Raw genomic sequence first — 21,950 nt, 5'->3', positions numbered from 1 at the left:
ATAGAACCCCATAGAGACCCATAGAGACCCATAGAGACCCATAGAGACCCCATAGACCCCATAGCGCCCCATACAGCCCTATAGACCCCATAGAGCCCCATAGAGACCCATAGAGACCCATAGAGACCCATAGAACCCCATAGAGACCCCATAGAGACCCATAGAGACCCATAGAGCCCCATAGAGACCCCATAGAACCCCATAGAGACCCATAGAGACCCATAGCGACCCATAGAGACCCATAGAGACCCCATAGAGACCCATAGAGCCCTATAGACCCTATAGAGACCCATAGAGACCCATAGAACCCCATAGAACCCCATAGAGACCCATAGAGACCCCATAGGGACCCATAGAGACCCATAGAGACCCATAGAGACCCATAGAGACCCATAGAGACCCATAGGGACCCATAGAGACCCATAGAGACCCATAGAGACCCATAGGGACCCATAGAGCCCTATAGACCCCATAGTACCCCATAGAGACCCATAGACCCCATAGCGCCCCATAGACCCTATAGAGCCCCATAGACCCTATAGCGCCCCATAGACCCTATAGAGCCCCATAGCGCCCCATAGAGCCCCATAGAACCCCATAGAGACCCATAGAGACCCATAGAGACCCATAGAGACCCCATAGCGCCCCATAGAGCCTCATAGAACCCCATAGAGCCCCATAGAACCCCATAGACCCCATAGAGATCCATAGAGCCCCATAGCACCCCATAGAGACCCATAGAGACCCATAGCGACCCATAGAGACCCATAGCGCCCCATAGAACCCCATAGAGACCCATAGAGACCCATAGAGCCCCATAGAACCCTATAGGACCCCATAGACCCCATAGAGACCCCATAGACCCATAGAGACCCCATAGAGACCAATGGGGCCCCATAGAACCCCATAGAGACCCATAGAGACCCATAGAGACCCATAGAACCCCATAGAGCCCCATAGAGACCCATAGAGACCCATAGAGACCCATAGAGCCCCATAGACCCCATAGCGCCTCATACAGCCCTATAGACCCCATAGAGCCCCATAGAGACCCCATAGAGACCCCATAGACCCCATAGAGCCCCATAGAACCCATAGAGACCAATGGGGCCCCTTAGAACCCTATAGAGGCCTATAGGACCCCATAGAACCCCATAGCGCCCCATACAGCCCTATAGACCCCATAGAGCACCATAGAAACCCATAAAACCCCATAGAACCCCATAGAGATCCCATAGAACCCCATAGAGACCCATAGAGACCCATAGAGCCCCATGGAGACCCATAGAACCCCATAGAGACCCATAGAGACCCATAGAGCCCTACAGGACCCCATAGAGACCCATAGAACCCCATAGAGACCCATAGAACCCCATAGAGACCCATAGAGCCCCATAGAGACCCATAGAGACCCATAGAGACCCATAGAGACCCATAGAGCCCCATAGAGACCCATAGAGACCCATAGAGCCCCATAGAGACCCATAGAGACCCCATAGAGCCCCATAGAGACCCCATAGAGACCCATAGAGACCCATAGAACCCCATAGAGACCCATAGAGACCCATAGAGACCAATGGGGCCCCATAGCGCCCCATAGACCCCATAGTGCCCCATAGAACCCCATAGAGCCCCATAGAGACCCATAGAAACCCCATAGAACCCAATAGCGCCCCATAGACCCCATAGCGCCCCATACAGCCCTATAGACCCCGTAGAGCCCCATAGAGACCCCATAGAGACCCATAGAACCCCATAGAACCCCATAGAGACCCATAGAGACCCATAGAGACCCATAGAGCCCCATAGAGACCCATAAAACCCCATAGAGACCCCATAGAGACCCATAGCGACCCATAGAGACCCATAGGGACCCATAGAGACCCATAGAGACCCATAGAGACCCATAGAACCCCATAGAGACCCATAGAGACCCATAGAGACCAATGGGGCCCCATAGAACCCTATAGCGCCCCATAGAACCCCATAGAACCCCATAGCACCCCATAGAGACCCATAGAGCCCCATAGAGCCCTATAGAGACCCATAGAGACCCATAGAGACCCATAGAGACCCATAGAACCCCATAGAGCCCCATAGAGCCCCATAGAGCCCCATAGAGACCCATAGAGACCCATAGAGACCCATAGAGACCCATAGAGACCCATAGAGACCCATACAGCCCTATAGACCCCATAGAGACCCATAGAGACCCCATAGAGACCCATAGAACCCCATAGACCCCATAGCGCCCCATAGAGACCCATAGAGACCCATAGAGACCAATGGGGCCCCATAGAACCCCATAGAGACCCGTAGAACCCCATAGAGCCCCATAGAGCCCCATAGAGCCCCATAGAACCCTATAGACCCCATAGAACCCCATAGAGCCCCATAGACCCCATAGCGCCTCATACAGCCCTATAGACCCCATAGAGCCCCATAGAGACCCCATAGAGACCCCATAGACCCCATAGAGCCCCATAGAACCCATAGAGACCAATGGGGCCCCATAGAACCCTATAGAGGCCTATAGGACCCCATAGAACCCCATAGCGCCCCATACAGCCCTATAGACCCCATAGAGCCCCATAGAGACCCATAAAACCCCATAGAGCCCCATAGAACCCCATAGACCCCATAGACCCCATAGAGCCCCATAGAAACCCCATAGAGCCCCATAGAACCCCATAGAGATCAATGGGGCCCCATAGAACCCCATAGAGCCCCGTAGCGCCCCATAGAGACCCATAGATCCCCATAGAGACCCATAGAGACCCATAGAGACCCATAGAGACCCCATAGAACCCCATAGCGCCCCATAGAGACCCCATAGAACCCCATAGAGACCCCTTAGAACCCCATAGCGCCCCATAGACCCCATAGAACCCCATAGAGACCCCTTAGAACCCCATAGCGCCCCATACAGCCCTATAGACCCCATAGAGCCCCATAGAGACCCATAAAACCCCATAGAGCCCCATAGAACCCCATAGACCCCATAGACCCCATAGAGCCCCATAGAAACCCCATAGAGCCCCATAGAACCCCATAGAGATCAATGGGGCCCCATAGAACCCCATAGAGCCCCGTAGCGCCCCATAGAGACCCATAGATCCCCATAGAGACCCATAGAGACCCATAGAGACCCATAGAGACCCCATAGAACCCCATAGCGCCCCATAGAGACCCCATAGAACCCCATAGAGACCCCTTAGAACCCCATAGCGCCCCATAGACCCCATAGAACCCCATAGAGACCCCTTAGAACCCCATAGCGCCCCATACAGCCCTATAGACCCCATAGAGCCCCATAGAGACCCCATAGAGCCCTATAGGACCCCATAGAGACCCCATAGAGACCCATAGAGACCCATAGAGACCCATAGAGACCCATAGGGACCCCATAGAGACCCATAGAACCCCATAGACCCCATAGAGACCCATAGAGCCCCATAGAAACCCCATAGCGCCCCATAGACCCCATAGCGCCCCATACAGCCCTATAGACCCCATAGAGCCCCATAGAGACCCCATAGAACCCCATAGCGCCCCATAGACCCCATAGCGCCCCATACAGCCCTATAGACCCCATAGAGCCCCATAGAGACCCATAGATCCCCATAGAGACCCATAGAGACCCATAGCACCCCATAGAGCCCCATAGGACCCCATAGAGACCCATAGAACCCCATAGAGACCCATAGAGACCCATAGAGCCCCATAGAGACCAATGTGGCCCCATAGAGACCCCATAGAGCCCCATAGTGCCCCATAGACCCCATAGAGCCCCATAGGGACCCATAGAGACCCATAGAGACCCCATAGAACCACATAGAGCCCCATAGAGACCCATAGAACCCCATAGAACCCCATAGAGACCCATAGAGACCCATAGAGACCCATAGAGACCCATAGAGCCCCATAGAACCCCATAGAGACCCATAGAGACCCATAGAGACCCATAGAGACCCATAGAGACCCATAGAGACCCATAAAACCCCATAGAGACCCATAGAACCCCATAGAGACCAATGGGGCCCCATAGCGCCCCATAGACCCCATAGAGCACCATAGAGACCCATAGCGCCCCATAGAGACCCATAGAGACCCATAGAGACCCATAGAGACCCCATAGAGACCCATAGAGCCCCATAGAACCCCATAGAACCCCATAGAGACCCATAGAGACCCATAGAGACCCATAGAGACCCATAGAGACCCATAGAGACCCCATAGCGACCCATAGAGACCCATAGAACCCCATACAGCCCTATAGACCCCATAGAGCCCCATAGAACCCCATAGAGACCCATAGCGCCCCATAGAACCCCATAGAGACCCATAGAACCCCATAGAGACCCATAGAGACCCATAGAGACCCCATAGAGACCCATAGAGACCCATAGAGACCCATAGAGACCCATAGAGCCCCATAGAGACCCATAGAGACCCATAGAGACCAATGGGGCCCCATAGAGACCCATAGAACCCCATAGCGCCCCATAGAGACCCATAGAGACCCATAGGGACCCATAGAGCCCTATAGACCCCATAGCACCCCATAGAGACCAATGGGGCCCCATAGAACCCCATAGCGACCCATAGAGACCCATAGAGACCCATAGAGACCCATAGAGACCCATAGAGCCCCATAGACCCCATAGCGCCCTATACAGCCCTATAGACCCCATAGCGCCCCATGGAACCCCATAGCGCCCCATAGAACCCCATAGAGACCCATAGAGACCCATAGAGACCCATAGAACCCCATAGAGCCCCATAGAGACCCATAGAGACCCATAGGGACCCATAGAGACCCATAGAGACCCATAGGACCCATAGAGACCCATAGGGACCCATAGCGACCCATAGAGACCCATAGAGACCCATAGAGACCCATAGAGACCCATAGAACCCCATAGAGACCCCATAGCACCCCATAGAGACCCATAGAGCCCCATAGACCCCATAGAACACCATAGAGTCCCATAGAGACCCCATAGACCCCATAGAGACCCATAGAGACCCATAGAGACCCCATAGAACCCCATAGAGACCCATAGAGACCCATAGAGACCCATAGAGACCCCATAGAGACCCATAGGGACCCATAGAGACCCCATAGAGACCCATAGAGACCCATAGAGACCCATAGAGACCCATAGGGACCCATAGAGACCCATAGAGACCCATAGAGACCTATAGAACCCCATAGAGACCCATAGAGACCCATAGAGACCCATAGAGCCCCATAGAGACCCATAGAGACCCATAGAGACCCATAGGGACCCATAGAGACCCATAGAGACCCATAGAGACCCCATAGAACCCCATAGAGACCCCATAGAACCCCATAGAGACCCATAGAGACCCATAGAGACCCATAGAGACCCATAGAGACCCATAGAGACCCCATAGAGACCCATAGAGACCCATAGAGACCCATAGAGACCCATAGAGACCCATAGAGACCCATAGGGACCCATAGAGCCCCATAGAGACCCCATAGAGACCCATAGAACCCTATAGACCACATAGAGACCCCATAGCGCCCCATACAGCCCTATAGACCCCATAGAGCCCCATAGAAACCCATAGAGCCCCATAGAGACCCATAAAACCCCATAGAGACCCATAGAGCCCCATAGATCCCATAGCGCCCCATAGAGACCAATGGGGCCCCATAGAACCCTATAGAGCCCTATAGAGACCCATAGAGACCCCATAGAGACCCATAGGGACCCATAGAGACCCATAGAGACCCATAGAGACCCATAGGGACCCATAGAGACCCATAGAGACCCCATAGCGCCCCATAGAGCCCCATAGAGACCCATAGAGCCCCATAGGGACCCATAGAGACCCATAGAGACCCATAGAGCCCCATAGAACCCCATAGAGACCCCATAGTGCCCCATACAGCCCTATAGAGCTTCATACCGCCCCATAGAAACCAATGGGGCCCCATAGCGCCCCATAGAGCCCCATAGAACCCCATAGAGCCCCATAGAGCCCCATAGAGACCCACAGAACCCCATAGAGCCCTATAGGACCCCATAGAGCCCCATAGAGACCCATAGAACCCCATAGAGACCCATAGAGACCCATAGAGACCCATAGAGACCCATAGCGCCCCATAGAACCCCATAGAGACCCATAGAGACCCATAGAGCCCCATAGAGCCCCATAGAGCCCCATAGATCCCCATAGAACCCCATAGAGACCCATAGAGACCCATAGAGACCCATAGAGACCCCATAGAGACCCATAGAGCCCCATAGGGACCCATAGAGCCCTATAGAGACCCCATAGAGACCCATAGAGACCCATAGCGCCCCATAGAACCCCATAGAACCCCATAGTGACCCATAGAGCCCCATAGAGCCCCATAGACCCCATAGAGACCCATAGCGCCCCATAGAGCCCCATAGAGACCCGTAGAGACCCATAGAAACCCATAGAGACCAATGGGGCCCCATAGCGCCCCATAGACGCCATAGCGCCCCATACAGCCCTATAGACCCCATAGAGCGCCATAGAACCCCATAGAGACCCATAGAGACCCATAGAGACCCATAGAGACCCATAGAACCCCATAGAACCCCATAGAGACCCATAGAGACCCATAGAGACCCATAGAGACCCATAGAGACCCATAGAGACCCATAGAGACCCCATAGCGACCCATAGAGACCCCATAGAGACCCATAGAGACCCATAGAGACCCATAGAGACCCCATAGAGACCCATAGAGACCCCTAGAGACCCATAGAGACCCATAGACCCCATAGAGCCCCATAGAGCCCCATAGAGCCCCATAGAGACCCATAAAACCCCATAGAGACCCATAGAACCCCATAGAACCCCATAGAGACCCATAGAGACCCATAGAGACCCATAGAGACCCCATAGAGACCCATAGAGACCCATAGAGACCCCATAGAGACCCATAGAGACCCATAGAGACCCATAGAGACCCATAGGGACCCATAGAGACCCATAGAGACCCATAGAGACCCATAGGGACCCATAGAGACCCATAGAGACCCATAGAGACCCATAGAGACCCCATAGAGACCCATAGAGACCCCATAGAGACCCATAGAGACCCATAGAGACCCATAGAGACCCATAGAGACCCCATAGGACCCCATAGAGACCCATAGAGACCCATAGAACCCCATAGAGACCCCATAGAGTCCCATAGAGACCCATAGAGACCCATAGAACCCCATAGAGCCCCATAGAGAACCCATAGAGACCAATGGGGCCCCATAGAGCCCCATAGACCCCATAGACATCCATAGAGCCCCATAGAACCCCATAGAGACCCATAGAGACCCATAGAGACCCATAGAGACCCATAGAGACCCATAGAGACCAATGGGGCCCCATAGCGCCCCATAGACCACATAGAGCCCCATAGAAATCCATAAAACCCCATAGAGACCCATAGAACCCCATAGAACCCCATAGAGCCCCATAGAACCCCATAGACCCCATAGAGACCCATAGAGCCCCACAGACCCCATAGAGACCCATAGAGACCCATAGAGACCCATAGAGACCCATAGAGACCCCATAGAGACCCATAGACCCCATAGAGCCCCATAGCGCCCTATAGACCCCATAGAGCCCCATAGAGACCCATAGAGCCCCATAGAACCCCTTAGAGACCCATAGCGCCCCATAGAATCCCATAGAGCCCCATAGAGACCAATGGGGCCTCATAGAACCCCATAGAGCCCCGTAGCGCCCCATAGAGCCCCATAGTGCCCCATAGAGATCCATAAAACCCCATAGCGACCAATGGGGCCCCATAGACCCCATAGAGCCCCATAGCGACCCATAGAGACCCATAGAGACCCCATAGACCCCATAGAGACCCATAAAACCCCATAGCGCCCCATAGAACCCCATAGCGCCCCATACAGCCCCATAGAACCCCATAGAGTCCCAATAGAGACCAATGGGGCCCCATAGAACCCCATAGAGCCCCATAGAGACCCATAGAGACCACATAGAGCCCCATAGGACCCCATAGACCCCATAGTGCCCCATAGACCCCATAGAGCCCCATAGAAACCCATAAAACCCCATAGAGACCCATAGAGCCCCATAGAACCCCATAGACCCCATAGCGCCCCATAGAGACCAATGGGGCCCCATAGAACCCTATAGCGCCCCATAGAACCCCATAGAGCCCCATAGACCCCATAGACATCCATAGAGCCCCATAGAACCCCATAGAGACCCATAGAGACCCATAGAGACCCATAGAGACCCATAGAGACCCATAGAGACCAATGGGGCCCCATAGCGCCCCATAGACCACATAGAGCCCCATAGAAATCCATAAAACCCCATAGAGACCCATAGAACCCCATAGAACCCCATACAGCCCTATAGACCCCATAGAACCCCATAGAGCCCCATAGGGACCCATAGAGACCCATAGAGACCCATAGAACCCCATAGAGACCCATAGAGACCCATAGAGACCCATAGAGACCCATAGAACCCCATAGAGCCCCATAGAGACCCATAGGGACCCATAGAGACCCATAGAACCCCATAGAGACCCATAGAGACCCATAGAGACCCATAGAGCCCCATAGAGACCCATAGAGACCCATAGAGACCAATGGGGCCCCATAGCGCCCCATAGACCCCATAGTGCCCCATAGACCCCATAGAGACCCCATAAGTGAGTCCTCCAGCCCCATATTGAATCTATGGGACCCTATAGGGATCCCTTGTGTTCTATGGGACCCTATAGGACCCTATAGGTCCCTATGGGGCCCAATGGGACCCTATGGGAATCTATGGGGCCCTATAGGACCCTATGGGAATCTATGGGGCCCTATAGGACCCTATGGGGATCCCTTGTGTTCTATGGGACCCTATGGGGCCCTATGGGGCCCTATGGGAATCTATGAGGCCCTATAGGACCCTATGGGAATGTATGTGGCCCTATAGGACCCTATGGGAATCTATGGGGCCCTATAGGACCCTATGGGACCCTATGGGGCCCTATAGGACCCTATGGGACCCTATGGGGCCCTATAGGACCCTATGGGAATCTATGGGGCCCTATAGGACCCTATGGGACCCTATGGGACCCCATAGGACCCTATGGGGTTCCCTTGTGTTCTATGGGGCCCTATGGGACCCTATGGGACCCTATAGGACCCTATGGGGCCCTATAGGACCTTATGGGATCCTTTGTGTTCTATGGGACCCTATGGGACCCTATAGGACCCTATGGGAATCTATGGGGCCCTATAGGACCCTATGGGGATCCCTTGTGTTCTATGGGGCCCTATGGGACCCTATGGGAATCTATGGGGCCCTATAGGACACTATGGGGATCCCTTGTGTTCTATGGGAATCTATGGGGCCCTATAGGACCCTATGGGAATCTATGGGGCCCTATAGGACCCTATGGGGATCCCTTGTGTTCTATGGGACCCTATGGGGCCCTATACGACCCTATGGGAATCTATGGGGCCCTATAGGACCCTAAGGGAATCTATGGGGCCCTATAGGACCCTATAGGACCCTATGGGGCCCTATAAGACCCTATGGGACCCTATTGGGATCTATGGGGCCCTATAGGACCCTATGGGAATCTATGGGGCCCTATAGGACCCTATAGGAATCTATGGGGCCCTATAGGACCCTATGGGAATCTATGGGGTTCTATAGGACCCTATGGGAATCTATGGGGCCCTATAGGACCCTATGGGAATCTATGGGGCCCTATGGGGCCCTATAGGACCCTATGGGGCCCTATAGGACCCTATGGGGCTCCCTTGTGTTCTATGGGACCCTATGGGACCCTATAGGACCCTATGGGGCCCTATAGGACCCTATAGGACCCTATGGGGATCTATGGGGCCCTATAGGACCCTATGGGAATCTATGGGGCCCTATAGGACCCTATGGGGATCCCTTGTGTTCTATGGGGCCCTATGGGACCCTATGGGAATCTATGGGGCCCTATACGACCCTATGGGAATCTATGGGGCCCTATAGGACCCTATAGGACCCTATGGTGACCCTATGGGGATCCCTTGTGTTCTATGGGAATCTATGGGACCCTATGGGACCCTATGGGACCCTATACGACCCTATGGGAATCTATGGGGATCTATAGGACCCTATGGGAATCTATGGGGCCCTATAGGACCCTATGGGGATCCCTTGTGTTCTATGGGACCCTATGGGACCCTATGGTGCCCTATGGGGCCCTATAGGACCCTATGGGAATCTAGGGGGCCCTATGGGACCCTATGGGAATCTATGGGGCCCTATAGGACACTATGGGACCCTATGGGGCCCTATAGGACCCTATACGACCCTATGGGACCCTATGTGGCCCTATACGACCCTATAGGACCCTATGGGACCCTATGGGATCCTTTGTGTTCTATGGGACCCTATAGGACCCTATGGGGCCGTATAGGACCCTATAGGACCCTATAGGACCCTATGGGAATCTATGGGGCCCTATAGGACCCTATGGGGATCCCTTGTGTTCTATGGGGCCCTATGGGACCCTATGGGAATCTATGGGGCCCTATAGGACCCTATGGGACCCAATGGGGCCCTATAGGACCCTATGGGATCCCTTGTGTTCTATGGGACCCTATACGACCCTATAGGACCCAATGGGGCCCTATGGGACCCTATAGGACCCTATGGGACCCTATGGAGCCCTATAGGACCCTATGGGATCCCTTGTGTTCTATGGGACCCTATAGGACCCTATGGGAATCTATGGGACGCTATACGACCCTATAGGACCCTATGGGGCCCTATACGACCCTATGGGGCCCTATAGGACCCTATGGGGCCCTATAGGACCCTATGGGGATCCCTTGTGTTCTATGGGAATCTATGGGGCCCTATAGGACCCTATAGGACCCTATTGGAATCTATGGGGCCCAAGGGGGATCTATGGGGCCCTATGGGACCCTATGGGAATCTATGGGGCCCTATAGGACCCTATAAGAATCCCTTGTGTTCTATGGGACCCTATGGGACCCTATAGGACCTATGGGAATCTGTGGGGCCCTATAGGACCCTATGGGGATCCCTTGTGTTCTATGGGACCCTATGGGACCCTATAGGACCCTATGGGACCCTATGGCAATCTATGGGGCCCTATGGGACCCTATAGGGATCCCTTGTGTTCTATGGGGCCCTATAGGACCCTATGGGACCCTATGGGGCCCTATAGGACCCTATGGGACCGTATGGGACCCTATACGACCCTATGGGACTTTATGGGGCCCTATAGGACCCTATGGGAATCTATGGGGCCCTATAGGACCCTATGGGGATCCCTTGTGTTCTATAGGACCCTATGGGGATCTATGGGGCCCTATAGGACCCTATGGGACCCTATGGGGCCCTATAGGACCCTATGGGAATCTATGGGGCCCTATGGGACCCTATGGGAATCTATGGGGCCCTATGGGACCGTATAGGGATCCCTTGTGTTCTATGGGGCCCTATAGGACCCTATAGGACCCTATGGGGCCCTATAGGACCCTATGGGAATCTATGGGTCCCTATAGGACCCTATGGGGATCCCTTGTGTTCTATGGGACCCTATAGGACCCTATGGGAATCTATGGGGTCCTATAGGACCCTATGGGGATCCCTTGTGTTCTATGGGACCCTATGGGACCCTATAGGACCCTATGGGACCCTATAGGACCCTATGGGACCCTATGGGGCCCTATAGGACCCTATAGGACCCTATGGGACCCTATGGGGCCCTATGGGACCCTATGGGAATCTATGGGGCCCTGTAGGACCCTATAGGACCCTATAGGACCCTATGCGACCCTATGGGAATCTATGGGGCCCTATGGGGCCCTATAGGACCCTATGGGAATCTATGGGGCCGTATAGGACCCTATAGGGTTCCCTTGTGTTCTATTGGACCCTATGGACCCTATACAACCCTATGGGAATTTATGGGGCCCTATGTGACCCTATGGGGCCCTATGGGATCCCTTGTGTTCTATGGGACCCTATGGGACCCTATGGGAATCTATGGGGCCCTATAGGACCCTATGGGAATCTACGGGGCCCTATAGGACCCTATGGGGATCCCTTGTGTTCTATGGGACCCTATGGGACCCTATAGGTCCCTATGGGAATCTATGGGGCCCTATAGGACCCTATAGGACCCTATGGGAATCTATGGGGTCCTATAGGACCCTATGGGGATCTATGGGGCCCTATAGGACCCTATGGGGATCCCTTGTGTTCTATGGGGCCCTATGGGACCCTATGGGGCCCTATAGGACCCTATGGGAATCTATGGGGCCCTATGGGGCCCTATGGGGATCCCTTGTGTTCTATGGGACCCTATGGGACCCTATGGGGCCCTATAGGACCCTATGGGGATCCCTTGTGTTCTATGGGAATCTATGGGGATCTATGGGGCCCTATGGGATCCTTTGTGTTCTATGGGAATCTATGGGACCCTATAGGACCCTATACGACCCTATGGGACCCTATAGGACCCTATAGGACCCTATGGGGCCCTATAGGACCCTATGGGGATCCCTTGTGTTCTATGGGACCCTATGGGAATCTATGGGGCCCTATAGGACCCTATACGACCCTATGGGGCCCTATAGGACCCTATGGGAATCTATGGGACCCTATGGGGCCCTATACGACCCTATTGGGCCCTATAGGATCCTATAGGGTTCCCTTGTGTTCTATGGGAATCTATGGGGATCTATGGGGTCCTATAGGACCCTATGGGACCCTATGGGACCCTATAGGACCCTATGGGAATCTATGGGGCCCTATGGGACCCTATGGGAATCTATGGGGCCCTATAGGACCCTATGGGGATCCCTTGTGTTCTATGGGGCCCTATAGGACCCTATGGGAATCTATGGGGCCCTATAGGACCCTATGGGAATCTATGGGGCCCTATAGGACCCTATGGGACCCTATGGGAATCTATGGGGCCCTATAGGACCCTATGGGAATCTATGGGGCCCTATAGGACCCTATGGGAATCTATGGGGCCCTATAGGACCCTATGGGGCTCTATGGGATCCTATGGGGTTCCCTTGTGTTCTATGGGACCCTATGGGGCCCTATGGGACCCTATAGGACCCTATGGGACCCTATACGACCCTATGGGGCCCTATAGGATCCTATAGGGTTCCCTTGTGTTCTATGGGACCCTATGGGACCCTATGGGAATCTATGGGGTCCTATACGACCCTATGGGAATCTATGGGACCCTATAGGACCCTATGGGACCCTATGGGGCCCTATAGGACCCTATGGGAATCTATGGGGCCCTATACGACCCTATGGGACCCTATGGGGCCCTATGGGACCCTATGGGAATCTATGGGGCCCTATAGGACCCTATGGGGATCCCTTGTGTTCTATGGGACCCTATGGGAATCTATGGGGCCCTATAGGACCCTATGGGAATCTATGGGGCCCTATAGGACCCTATGGGAATCTATGGGGCCCTATAGGACCCTATGGGACCCTATGGGGCCCTATGGGAATCTATGGGGCCCTATAGGACACTATGGGAATCTATGGGGCCCTATAGGACCCTATGGGGATCCCTTGTGTTCTATGGGACCCTATAGGACCCTATGGGGCCCTATAGGACCCTATAGGACCCGATGGGACCCTATGGGGCCCTATAGGACCCAATGGGGCCCTATGGGAATCTATGGGGCCCTATAGGACCCTATGGGGATCCCTTGTGTTCTATGGGACCCTATAGGACCCTATGGGACCCTATAGGACCCTGTGGGACCCTATGGGACCCTATGGGGCCTTATACGACCCTATGGGGATCCCTTGTGTTCTATGGGATTCTATGGGACCCTATGGGACCCTATGGGGATCCCTTGTGTTCTATGGGACCCTATGGGAATCTATAGGGCCCTATAGGACCCTATGGGACACTATGGGGCCCTATAGGACCCTATGGGGCCCTATGGGACCCTATGGGACCCTATGGGGCCCTATACGACCCTATGGGAATCTATGGGGCCCTATAGGACCCTATGGGGATCCCTTGTGTTCTATGGGGCCCTATGGGACCCTATGGGACCCTATGGGACCCTATACGACCCTATGGGGCCCTATACGACCCTATGGGGCCCTATAGGATCCTATAAGGATCCCTTGTGTTCTATGGGACCCTATAGGACTCTATAGGACCCTATGGGGATCTATGGGGCCCTATAGGACCCTATGGGAATCTATGGGACCCTATACAACCCTATGGGACCCTATAGGACCCTATAGGACCCTATGGGAATCTATGGGGCCCTATAGGACCCTATAGGACCCTATGGGGTTCCCTTGTGTTCTATGGGACCCTATAGGACCCTATGGGAATCTATGGGGCCCTATAGGACCCTATGGGAATCTATGGGGCCCTATAGGACCCTATAGGACCCTATGGGGTTCCCTTGTGTTCTATGGGACCCTATAGGACCCTATGGGAATCTATGGGGCCCTATAGGACCCTATAGGACCCTATGGGGTTCCCTTGTGTTCTATGGGACCCTATAGGACCCTATGGGACCCTATGGGGCCCTATAGGACCCTATGGGGCCCTATGGGAATCTATGGGGCCCTATAGGACCCTATGGGAATCTATGGGGCCCTATAGGACCCTATGGGAATCTATGGGGCCCTATAGGACCCTATGGGGATCCCTTGTGTTCTATGGGACCCTACGGGACCCTATAGGTCCCTATGGGGTCCTATAGGACCCTATGGGGATCCCTTGTGTTCTATGGGGCCCTATGGGACCCTATGGGACCCTATAGGACCCTATGGGGATCCCTTGTGTTCTATGGGGCCCTATGGGGATCTGTGGGACCCTATAGGACCCTATGGGACCCTATAGGACCCTATGGGGATCCCTTGTGTTCTATGGGACCCTATGGGGCCCTATACGACCCTATGCGGCCCTATAGGACCCTATGGGGATCTATGGGACCCTATGGGATCCTATGGGAATCTATGGGGCCCTATACGACCCTATGGGACCCTATGGGGCCCTATATGACCCTACAGGACCCTATGGGGCCCTATAGAACCCTATAGGACCCTATGGGATTCTATGGGGCTGGAAAGGGTTAATCCTCCCCTCCCCCCATCCCTCTACATCTGGCGCCTTCCAAGTTTGGCAGCGGCTTCCGTTAATTACAACCTCGTCAGCGGCGCCGTTAACGAAGGCGGCATATGAATATGCAAATGAGCTCATTTGCATGCTCGTTAATTATTACGTTCCATGATGATGGATGCAGCTGCCGGAGGGCGGAATTAGGCCCGTTTTTGGGTTAAAAAACACCAAAAAACACCAAAAAACCACCAAAAACACCAAAAAAACACCAAAAACCACCAAAAACCACCAAAAACCACCAAAAAACCACCAAAAACCACCAAAAAACCACCAAAAACCACCAAAAAACAGCAAAAAACAGCAAAAAAAGGCAAAAAATAAGGCCTAAATTTGAGGCCTAAGCGCCTCGTCCCCGCGGCGAGGCCTGTGGTGCGGCCTACACGTTCAGATCGGGTTTTAATGAGAAAAAATCGTTATTCTGGCTTAATTAATGCCACGGTTAATTAGTAGTTCGTTACGGCGGTGGGTTTAATTAACTTTTGGCTGGGTTACAATGAAATTCTTGCTTGCTGAGGCTCCGCGAGGGCTGCAGGCTTCACTAGGCCTCGCTAGGCCGCAGTTAGGCCTCACTAGGCCTCAGTAGGCCTCACTAGGCCGCAGTTAGGCCTTAGTAGGCCGCAGTTAGGCCTCAGTTAGGCCTCACTAGGCCTCACTAGGCCACAGTAGGAGTCACTAGGTCGCAGTAGGCCTCAGTAGGCCTCAGTTAGGCCTCACTAGGCTGCAGCAAGAGTCACTAGGCCTCAGTAGGCCTCAGTAGGCCTTGCTAGGCCACAGTAGGCCTCAGTAGGCTGCAGTAGGCCGCAGTAGGCCTCACTAGGCCGCACTAGGTCGCAGTAGGCCTCACTAGGCCTCGCTAGGCCACAGTTAGGCCTCAGTAGGACGCAGTAGGCCTCAGTTAGGCCTCAGTTAGGCCTCACTAGGCCGCAGTAAGAGTTGCTAGGTTGCAGTAGGCCTCACTAGGCCTCACTAGGCCACAGTTAGGCCTCAGTAGGACGCAGTAGGCCTCACTAAGCCACAGTAGGAGTCACTAGGTCGCAGTAGGCCTCAGTTAGGCCTCACTAGGCCTCAGTAGGCTGCAGTAAGAGTCACTAGGTCGCAGTAGGCCGCAGTACGCCGCAGTTAGGCCTCAGTAGGTCACAGTAGGCCTCACTAGGCCGCAGTTAGGCCTCAGTAGGCCTCGCTAGGCCTCAGTTAGGCCTCACTAGGCCGCAGTAAAAGTCACTTGGCCGCAGTAGGCCTCAGTTAGGCCTCACTAGGCCGCAGCAAGAGTCACTAGGTCACAGTTAGGCCTCACTAGGCCTCAGTAGGCCTCACTAGGCCGCAGTTAGGCCTCAGTAGGCCGCAGTAGGCCTCACTAGGCTGCAGTAGGCCACAGTAAGAGTCACTAGGTCGCAGTAGGCCTCACTAGGCCACAGTTAGGCCTCACTAGGCCACAGTAGGCCACACTAGGCCGCAGTTAGGCCTCAGTAGGCCACAGTAGGCCTCACTAGGCCTCACTAGGCCGCAGTAAGAGTCACAAGGTCACAGCAGGCCTCACTAGGCCACAGTTAGGCCTCAGTAGGCTGCAGTCAGGCCTCAGTAGGACGCAGTAGGCCTCACTAGGCCACAGTAGGCCGCAGTTAGGCCTCACTAGGCCTCACTAGGCCGCAGTAGGAGTCACTAGGTCGCAGTAGGCCTCACTAGGCCTCACTAGGCCGCAGTAAGAGTCACTAGGTCGCAGTAAGCCTCACTAGGCCTCAGTTAGGCCTCACTAGGCCTCACTAGGCCACAGTTAAGCCTCAGTAGGACGCAGTAGGCCTCAGTTAGGCCTCACTAGGCCTCACTAGGCCACAGTAAGAGTCGCTAGGTTGCAGTAGGCCTCAGTAGGACGCAGTAGGCCTCACTAGGCCTCACTAGGCCGCAGTAAGAGTCACTAGGTTGCAGTAGGCCTCACTAGGCCACAGTTAGGCCTCAGTAGGACACAGTAGGCCTCACTAGTACACAGTTAGGCCTCAGTAGGCCTCGCTAGGCCGCAGTTAGGCCTCACTAGGCCTCAGTAGGCCGTAGTAGGGCCTCAGTAGGCCACAGTAAGAGTCACTAGGCCTCACTAGGCTTCACTAGGCTTCACTAGGCCGCAATAAGAGTTACAGTAGGCTGCAGTAGGCCGCAGTAGGCTTCACTAGGCCTCAGTAGGCCACAGTAAGAGTCACTAGGTCACAGTAGGCCTCAGTAGGCCTCTGTTAGGCCTCACTAGGCTTCACTAGGCCACAGTAAGAGTCACTAGGCCTCACTAGGCCACAGTTAGGCCTCACTAGGCCACAGTAGGCCACACTAGGCCGCAGTTAGGCCTCAGTAGGCCACAATAGGCCTCACTAGGCCACAGTAAGAGTTGCTAGGTCGCAGTAGGCCTCAGTAGGCCACAGTTAGGCCTCAGTAGGACACAGTAGGCCTCAGTTAGGCCTCACTAGGCCGCAGTAAGAGTCACTAGGTCACAGTAGGCCTCAGTAGGCCTCAGTAGGCCACAGTTAGGCCTCAGTAGGCCTCGCTACGCTGCAATAGGACTCACTAGGCCTCACTAGGCTGCAGTAAGAGTCACTAGGCCTCACTAGGCCACAGTTAGGCCTCACTAGGCCACAGTAGGCCGCAGTAGGCCGCAGTTAGGCCTCAGTAGGACCCAGTAGGCCTCAGTAGGTCACAGTAGGAGTCACTAGGCCTCAGTAGGCCGCAGTTAGGCCTCAGTAGGTCACAGTAGGCCTCACTAGGCCTCGCTAGGCCACAGTTAGGCCTTAGTAGGCCTCAGTAGGCCTCGCTAGGCTGCAATAGGACTCACTAGGCCTCACTAGGCTGCAGCAAGAGTCACTAGGCCTCACTAGGCCTCAGTTAGGCCTCAGTAGGCTGCAGTTAGGCCTCAGTAGGTCACAGTAGGCCACAGTTAGGCCTCAGTTAGGCCTCACTAGGCCTCACTAGGCTGCAGTAAGAGTCACTAGGCCTCACTAGGCCTCAGTTAGGCCTCAGTAGGCCTCACTAGGCCTCACTAGGCCTCAGTTAGGCCTCAGTAGGACCCAGTAGGCCTCAGTAGGTCACAGTAGGCCTCACAAGGCCTCACTAGGCCACAGTAAAAGTCGCTAGGTTGCAGTAGGCCTCAGTAGGCCACAGTTAGGCCTCAGTAGGACGCAGTTAGGCCTCACTAGGCCTCACTAGGCCTCAGTTAGGCCTCAGTAGGCCTCGCTAGGCTGCAATAGGCTGCAGTAGGCCTCACTAGGCCTCACTAGGCCGCAGTTAGGCCTCAGTAGGCCACAGTAGGCCGCAGTCAGGCCTCACTAGGTCTCACTAGGCCTCACTAGGCTGCAGTAGGCCGCAGTTAGGCCTCAGTAGGCCACAATAAGAGTCACTATTGGAGGGGCCATGTTGTGTCCCCCCAACCCACTGCCCCACATCGGACACGGAGCCAAACGAGCCCCAAATGGAAGAAAACTCTCCCTCCCCTCCCACTTTTCGAAGCCGAATGACGAGCGGAGACGCCAAACCATCCCCCACCCTCTCGCGGCCGCCGGGAACGGCGTCGAGCAGTCGAATAAATCAAAGCCCGAAGCGAAACTCGCTGCAGCAGATGGGCCCGTTCCACATGAGCGAGCCCATCAATCACAGCTGAAGGGCCCAGGTGCGGAGCAGCCGCTCACCGCCGCCCCATTTCACACTCTGTCACACACGTCCACACGCTCGGGCACCGACGAGCTTCGGCGGCTTCCCCCCGGGAGCTCAGCTGGAGCTGCGGCTCCGTCTCGCCTGCCCCGCTGACGTCTTCATAATCGCCCTGGCTCGCTAGGATGAAGTTAGGCCGAAGTTAGGCCTTAGTAGGCCTCAGTAGGCCGCAGTTAGGCCTCAGTAAGCCTCAGTAGGCTGCAGTTAGGCCTCAGTTAGGCCTCAGTTAGGCCGCAGTACGCCACAGTTAGGCCTCAGTTAGGCCGCAGTAGGCCGCAGTTAGGCCACAGTAGGCCTCAGTAGGCCGCAGTAGGCCACAGTTAGGCCTCAATAGGGACAGTAGGCCACAGTTAGGCCGCAGTTAGGCCTCACTAGGCCTCAGTAGGCCGCAGTAGGCCTCAGTTAGGCCTCAGTAGGCCGCATTTAGGCCTTAGTAGGCCGCAGTAGGCCTCAGTTAGGCCTCAGTTAGGCCTCAGTTAGGCCTCTCTAGGGACCCCAGGATGCTGGGCCGCAGTTAGGCTGCAGTAGGCCTCAGTAGGTCACAGTTAGGCCTCAGTAGACCGCAGTAGGCCTCAGTTAGATCTCAGTAGGCCTCAATAGGGGCAATAGGCCTCAGTAAGGCTTCAGTAGGTCACAGTAGGCCTCAGTTAGGCCTTAGTAGGCCTCAGTTAGGCCTCAGTTAGGCCGCAGTTAGGCCACAGTTAGGCCTCAGTAGGCCTCAATAGGGGCAGTAGGCCGCAGTTAGGCCTCAGTAAGGCTTCAGTAGGCCTCAATAGGTCCCAGTAAGCCGCAGTTAGGCCTCAGTAGGCCTCAGTTAGGCCTCAGTTAGGCCACAGTAGGCCTCACTAGGGACCCCAGTGTGCCAGGAGGGACCCCAGAATGCTAGGCCTTAGTAGGCCTCAGTAGGCCTCAGTAGGTCACAGTTAGGCCTCAGTAGACCACAGTAGGCCTCAATAGGGGCAGTAGGCCTCAGTTAGATCTCAGTAGGCCTCAGTAGGCCTCAGTTAGGCCGCAGTTAGGCCTTAGTAGGCCGCAGTTAGGCCTCAATTAGGCCGCAGTAGGCCGCAGTTAGGCCTCAATAGGGGCAGTAGGCCTCAGTTAGATCTCAGTAGGCCGCAGTAAGTCTCAGTAAGACTCAGTTAGGCCGCAGTAGGCCGCAGTTAGGCTTCAATAGGCCTCAGTAGGCCGCAGTTAGGCCTCAGTAGGCCTCAACAGGGGCAATAGGCCTCAGTAAGGCTTCAGTAGGCCTCAGTTAGGCCTCAGTTAGGCCTCAGTAGACCGCAGTAGGCCTCAGTTAGGCCTCAGTAGGCCGCAGTTAGGCCTCAGTAGGCCGCAGTAGGTCGCAGTTAGGCCTCAGTAGGCCTCAATAGGGGCAATAGGCCTCAATAGGTCCCAGTAGGCCTCAGTAGGACGCAGTTAGGCCGCAGTTAGGCCTCAGTTAGGCCGCAGTTAGGCCACAGTAGGCCTCAGTAGGCCTCAGTTAGGCCTCAGTAGGCCTCAGTAGGCCACAGTTAGGCCTCAATAGGTCCCAGTAAGCCGCAGTTAGGCTGCAATAGGCCGCAATAGGCCTCAGTTAGGCTTCAATAGGTCTCAGTAGGTCGCAGTTAGGCCTCAGTAGGCCTCAATAGGGGCACTAGGCCTCAGTAAGGCTTCAGTAGGCCTCAATAGGGGCAGTAGGCCTCAGTAGATCACAGTAGGCCGCAATAGGCCTCAGTAGGCCGCAGTAGGCCTCAGTAGGCCACAGTTAGGCCTCAGTAGGCCGCAATAGGCCGCAGTTAGGCCTCAGTAGGCCTCAGTAGGCCTCAGTAGGCTGCAGTAGACTGCAGTTAGGCCTCAGTTAGGCTTCAATAGGCCTCAATAGGTCCCAGTAGGCCGCAATAGGCCTCAGTAGGCCGCAATAGGCCTCAGTAGGCCACATTTAGGCCTCAGTTAGGCCTCAGTAGGCCGTGATCGGGTAATGGCGGGTCCTTACTTGGTATCCTCGAATTGGAGAAGGGAGGCGAGAGATTGTCGTGGGAGCCGAGGTCTCTGCTCGTCATGTGCTCGTAGTGAGTCCCGTCTCCGTAATTCTGGGGGGGAAAAAGAGGATTGGACGGGTTTGAAGGGCTCTATGGGGTGATATGGGGTCCTATGGGGTTCTATGGGGTTCTATGGGGTTATATGGGGTTCTATGGGGTTCTATGGGGTCCTATAGGGTCTTATGGGGTCCTATGGGGTCCTATGTGGCTCTATGGGTCACTATGTGGCAGCTATGGGGCTCTATGGGGTCCTATGGGGTCCTATGGATCCCTATTTGGCAGCTATGGGGCTCTATGGGGTCCTATGGGGTCTCTATGGGGTCTTATGGGGCTCTATGTGGTCCTATGGGGTCCTATGGGGTCCTATGGGGCTCTATAGGGTCCTATGGGGTCTCTATGGGGTTATATGGGGCTCTATGGGGCTCTATGGGGTCCTATGGGGCTCCTATGGGGTTATATGGGGCTCTATGGGATCTCTATGGGGTCCTATGGGGTTATATGGGGCTCTATGGGGCTCTATGGGGTCCTATGGGGCTCCTATGGGGTTATATGGGGCTCTATGGGATCTCTATGGGGTCCTATGGGGTTATATGGGGCTCTATGGGGCTCTATGGGGTCTTATGGGGCTCTATGGGGTTCTATGGGGTTCTATGGGGCCCTATGGGGCTCTATGGGGTCCTATGGGACACTATTTGGCATCTATGGGGCTCTATGGGTCTCTATGGGGTCCTATGGGGTCTTATGGGGTCTTATAGGGTCCTATGGGGTCCTATGGATCCCTATTTGGCAGCTATGGGGTTCTATGGGGTTCTATGGGGTTCTATGGGGTGATATGGGGTCCTATGGGGCTCTATGGGGCTCTATGGAGCTCTATGGGTCCCTATTTGGCAGCTATGGGGCTCTATGGGGTTCTATGGGGTCTATGGGGTCCTATGGGGTCCTATGGGGTTCTATGGGGTCCTATGGGGCTCTATGGGGCTCTATGGATCCCTATTTGGCAGCTATGGGGCTCTATGGGGTCCTATGGGGTCTCTATG

The 21,950-nt window shown here is 54.7% G+C and overlaps 1 protein-coding gene across 7 annotated transcripts in view; it reads right to left on the bottom strand.

Moving 5' to 3' along the window:
• TCF4 (transcription factor 4) overlaps positions 1–21,950 on the bottom strand; it is a 98,507-nt gene that overhangs the window by 54,734 nt on the left and 21,823 nt on the right. For all 7 annotated transcript variants that reach the window (XM_085529158.1, XM_085529159.1, XM_085529161.1 and 4 more), the window contains one exon: positions 20,868–20,964. In XM_085529158.1, the coding sequence (XP_085385284.1) occupies positions 20,868–20,964 (97 nt within the window). The remainder of the gene's footprint in view (positions 1–20,867; positions 20,965–21,950) is intronic.

The sequence above is a fragment of the Coturnix japonica genome, chromosome Z, assembly GCF_054131305.1.
Source record: "Coturnix japonica strain WE chromosome Z, WE-NBRP24, whole genome shotgun sequence".
NCBI lineage: Eukaryota > Metazoa > Chordata > Aves > Galliformes > Phasianidae > Coturnix > Coturnix japonica.
This window is presented reverse-complemented; position numbering and strand designations above follow the sequence as displayed.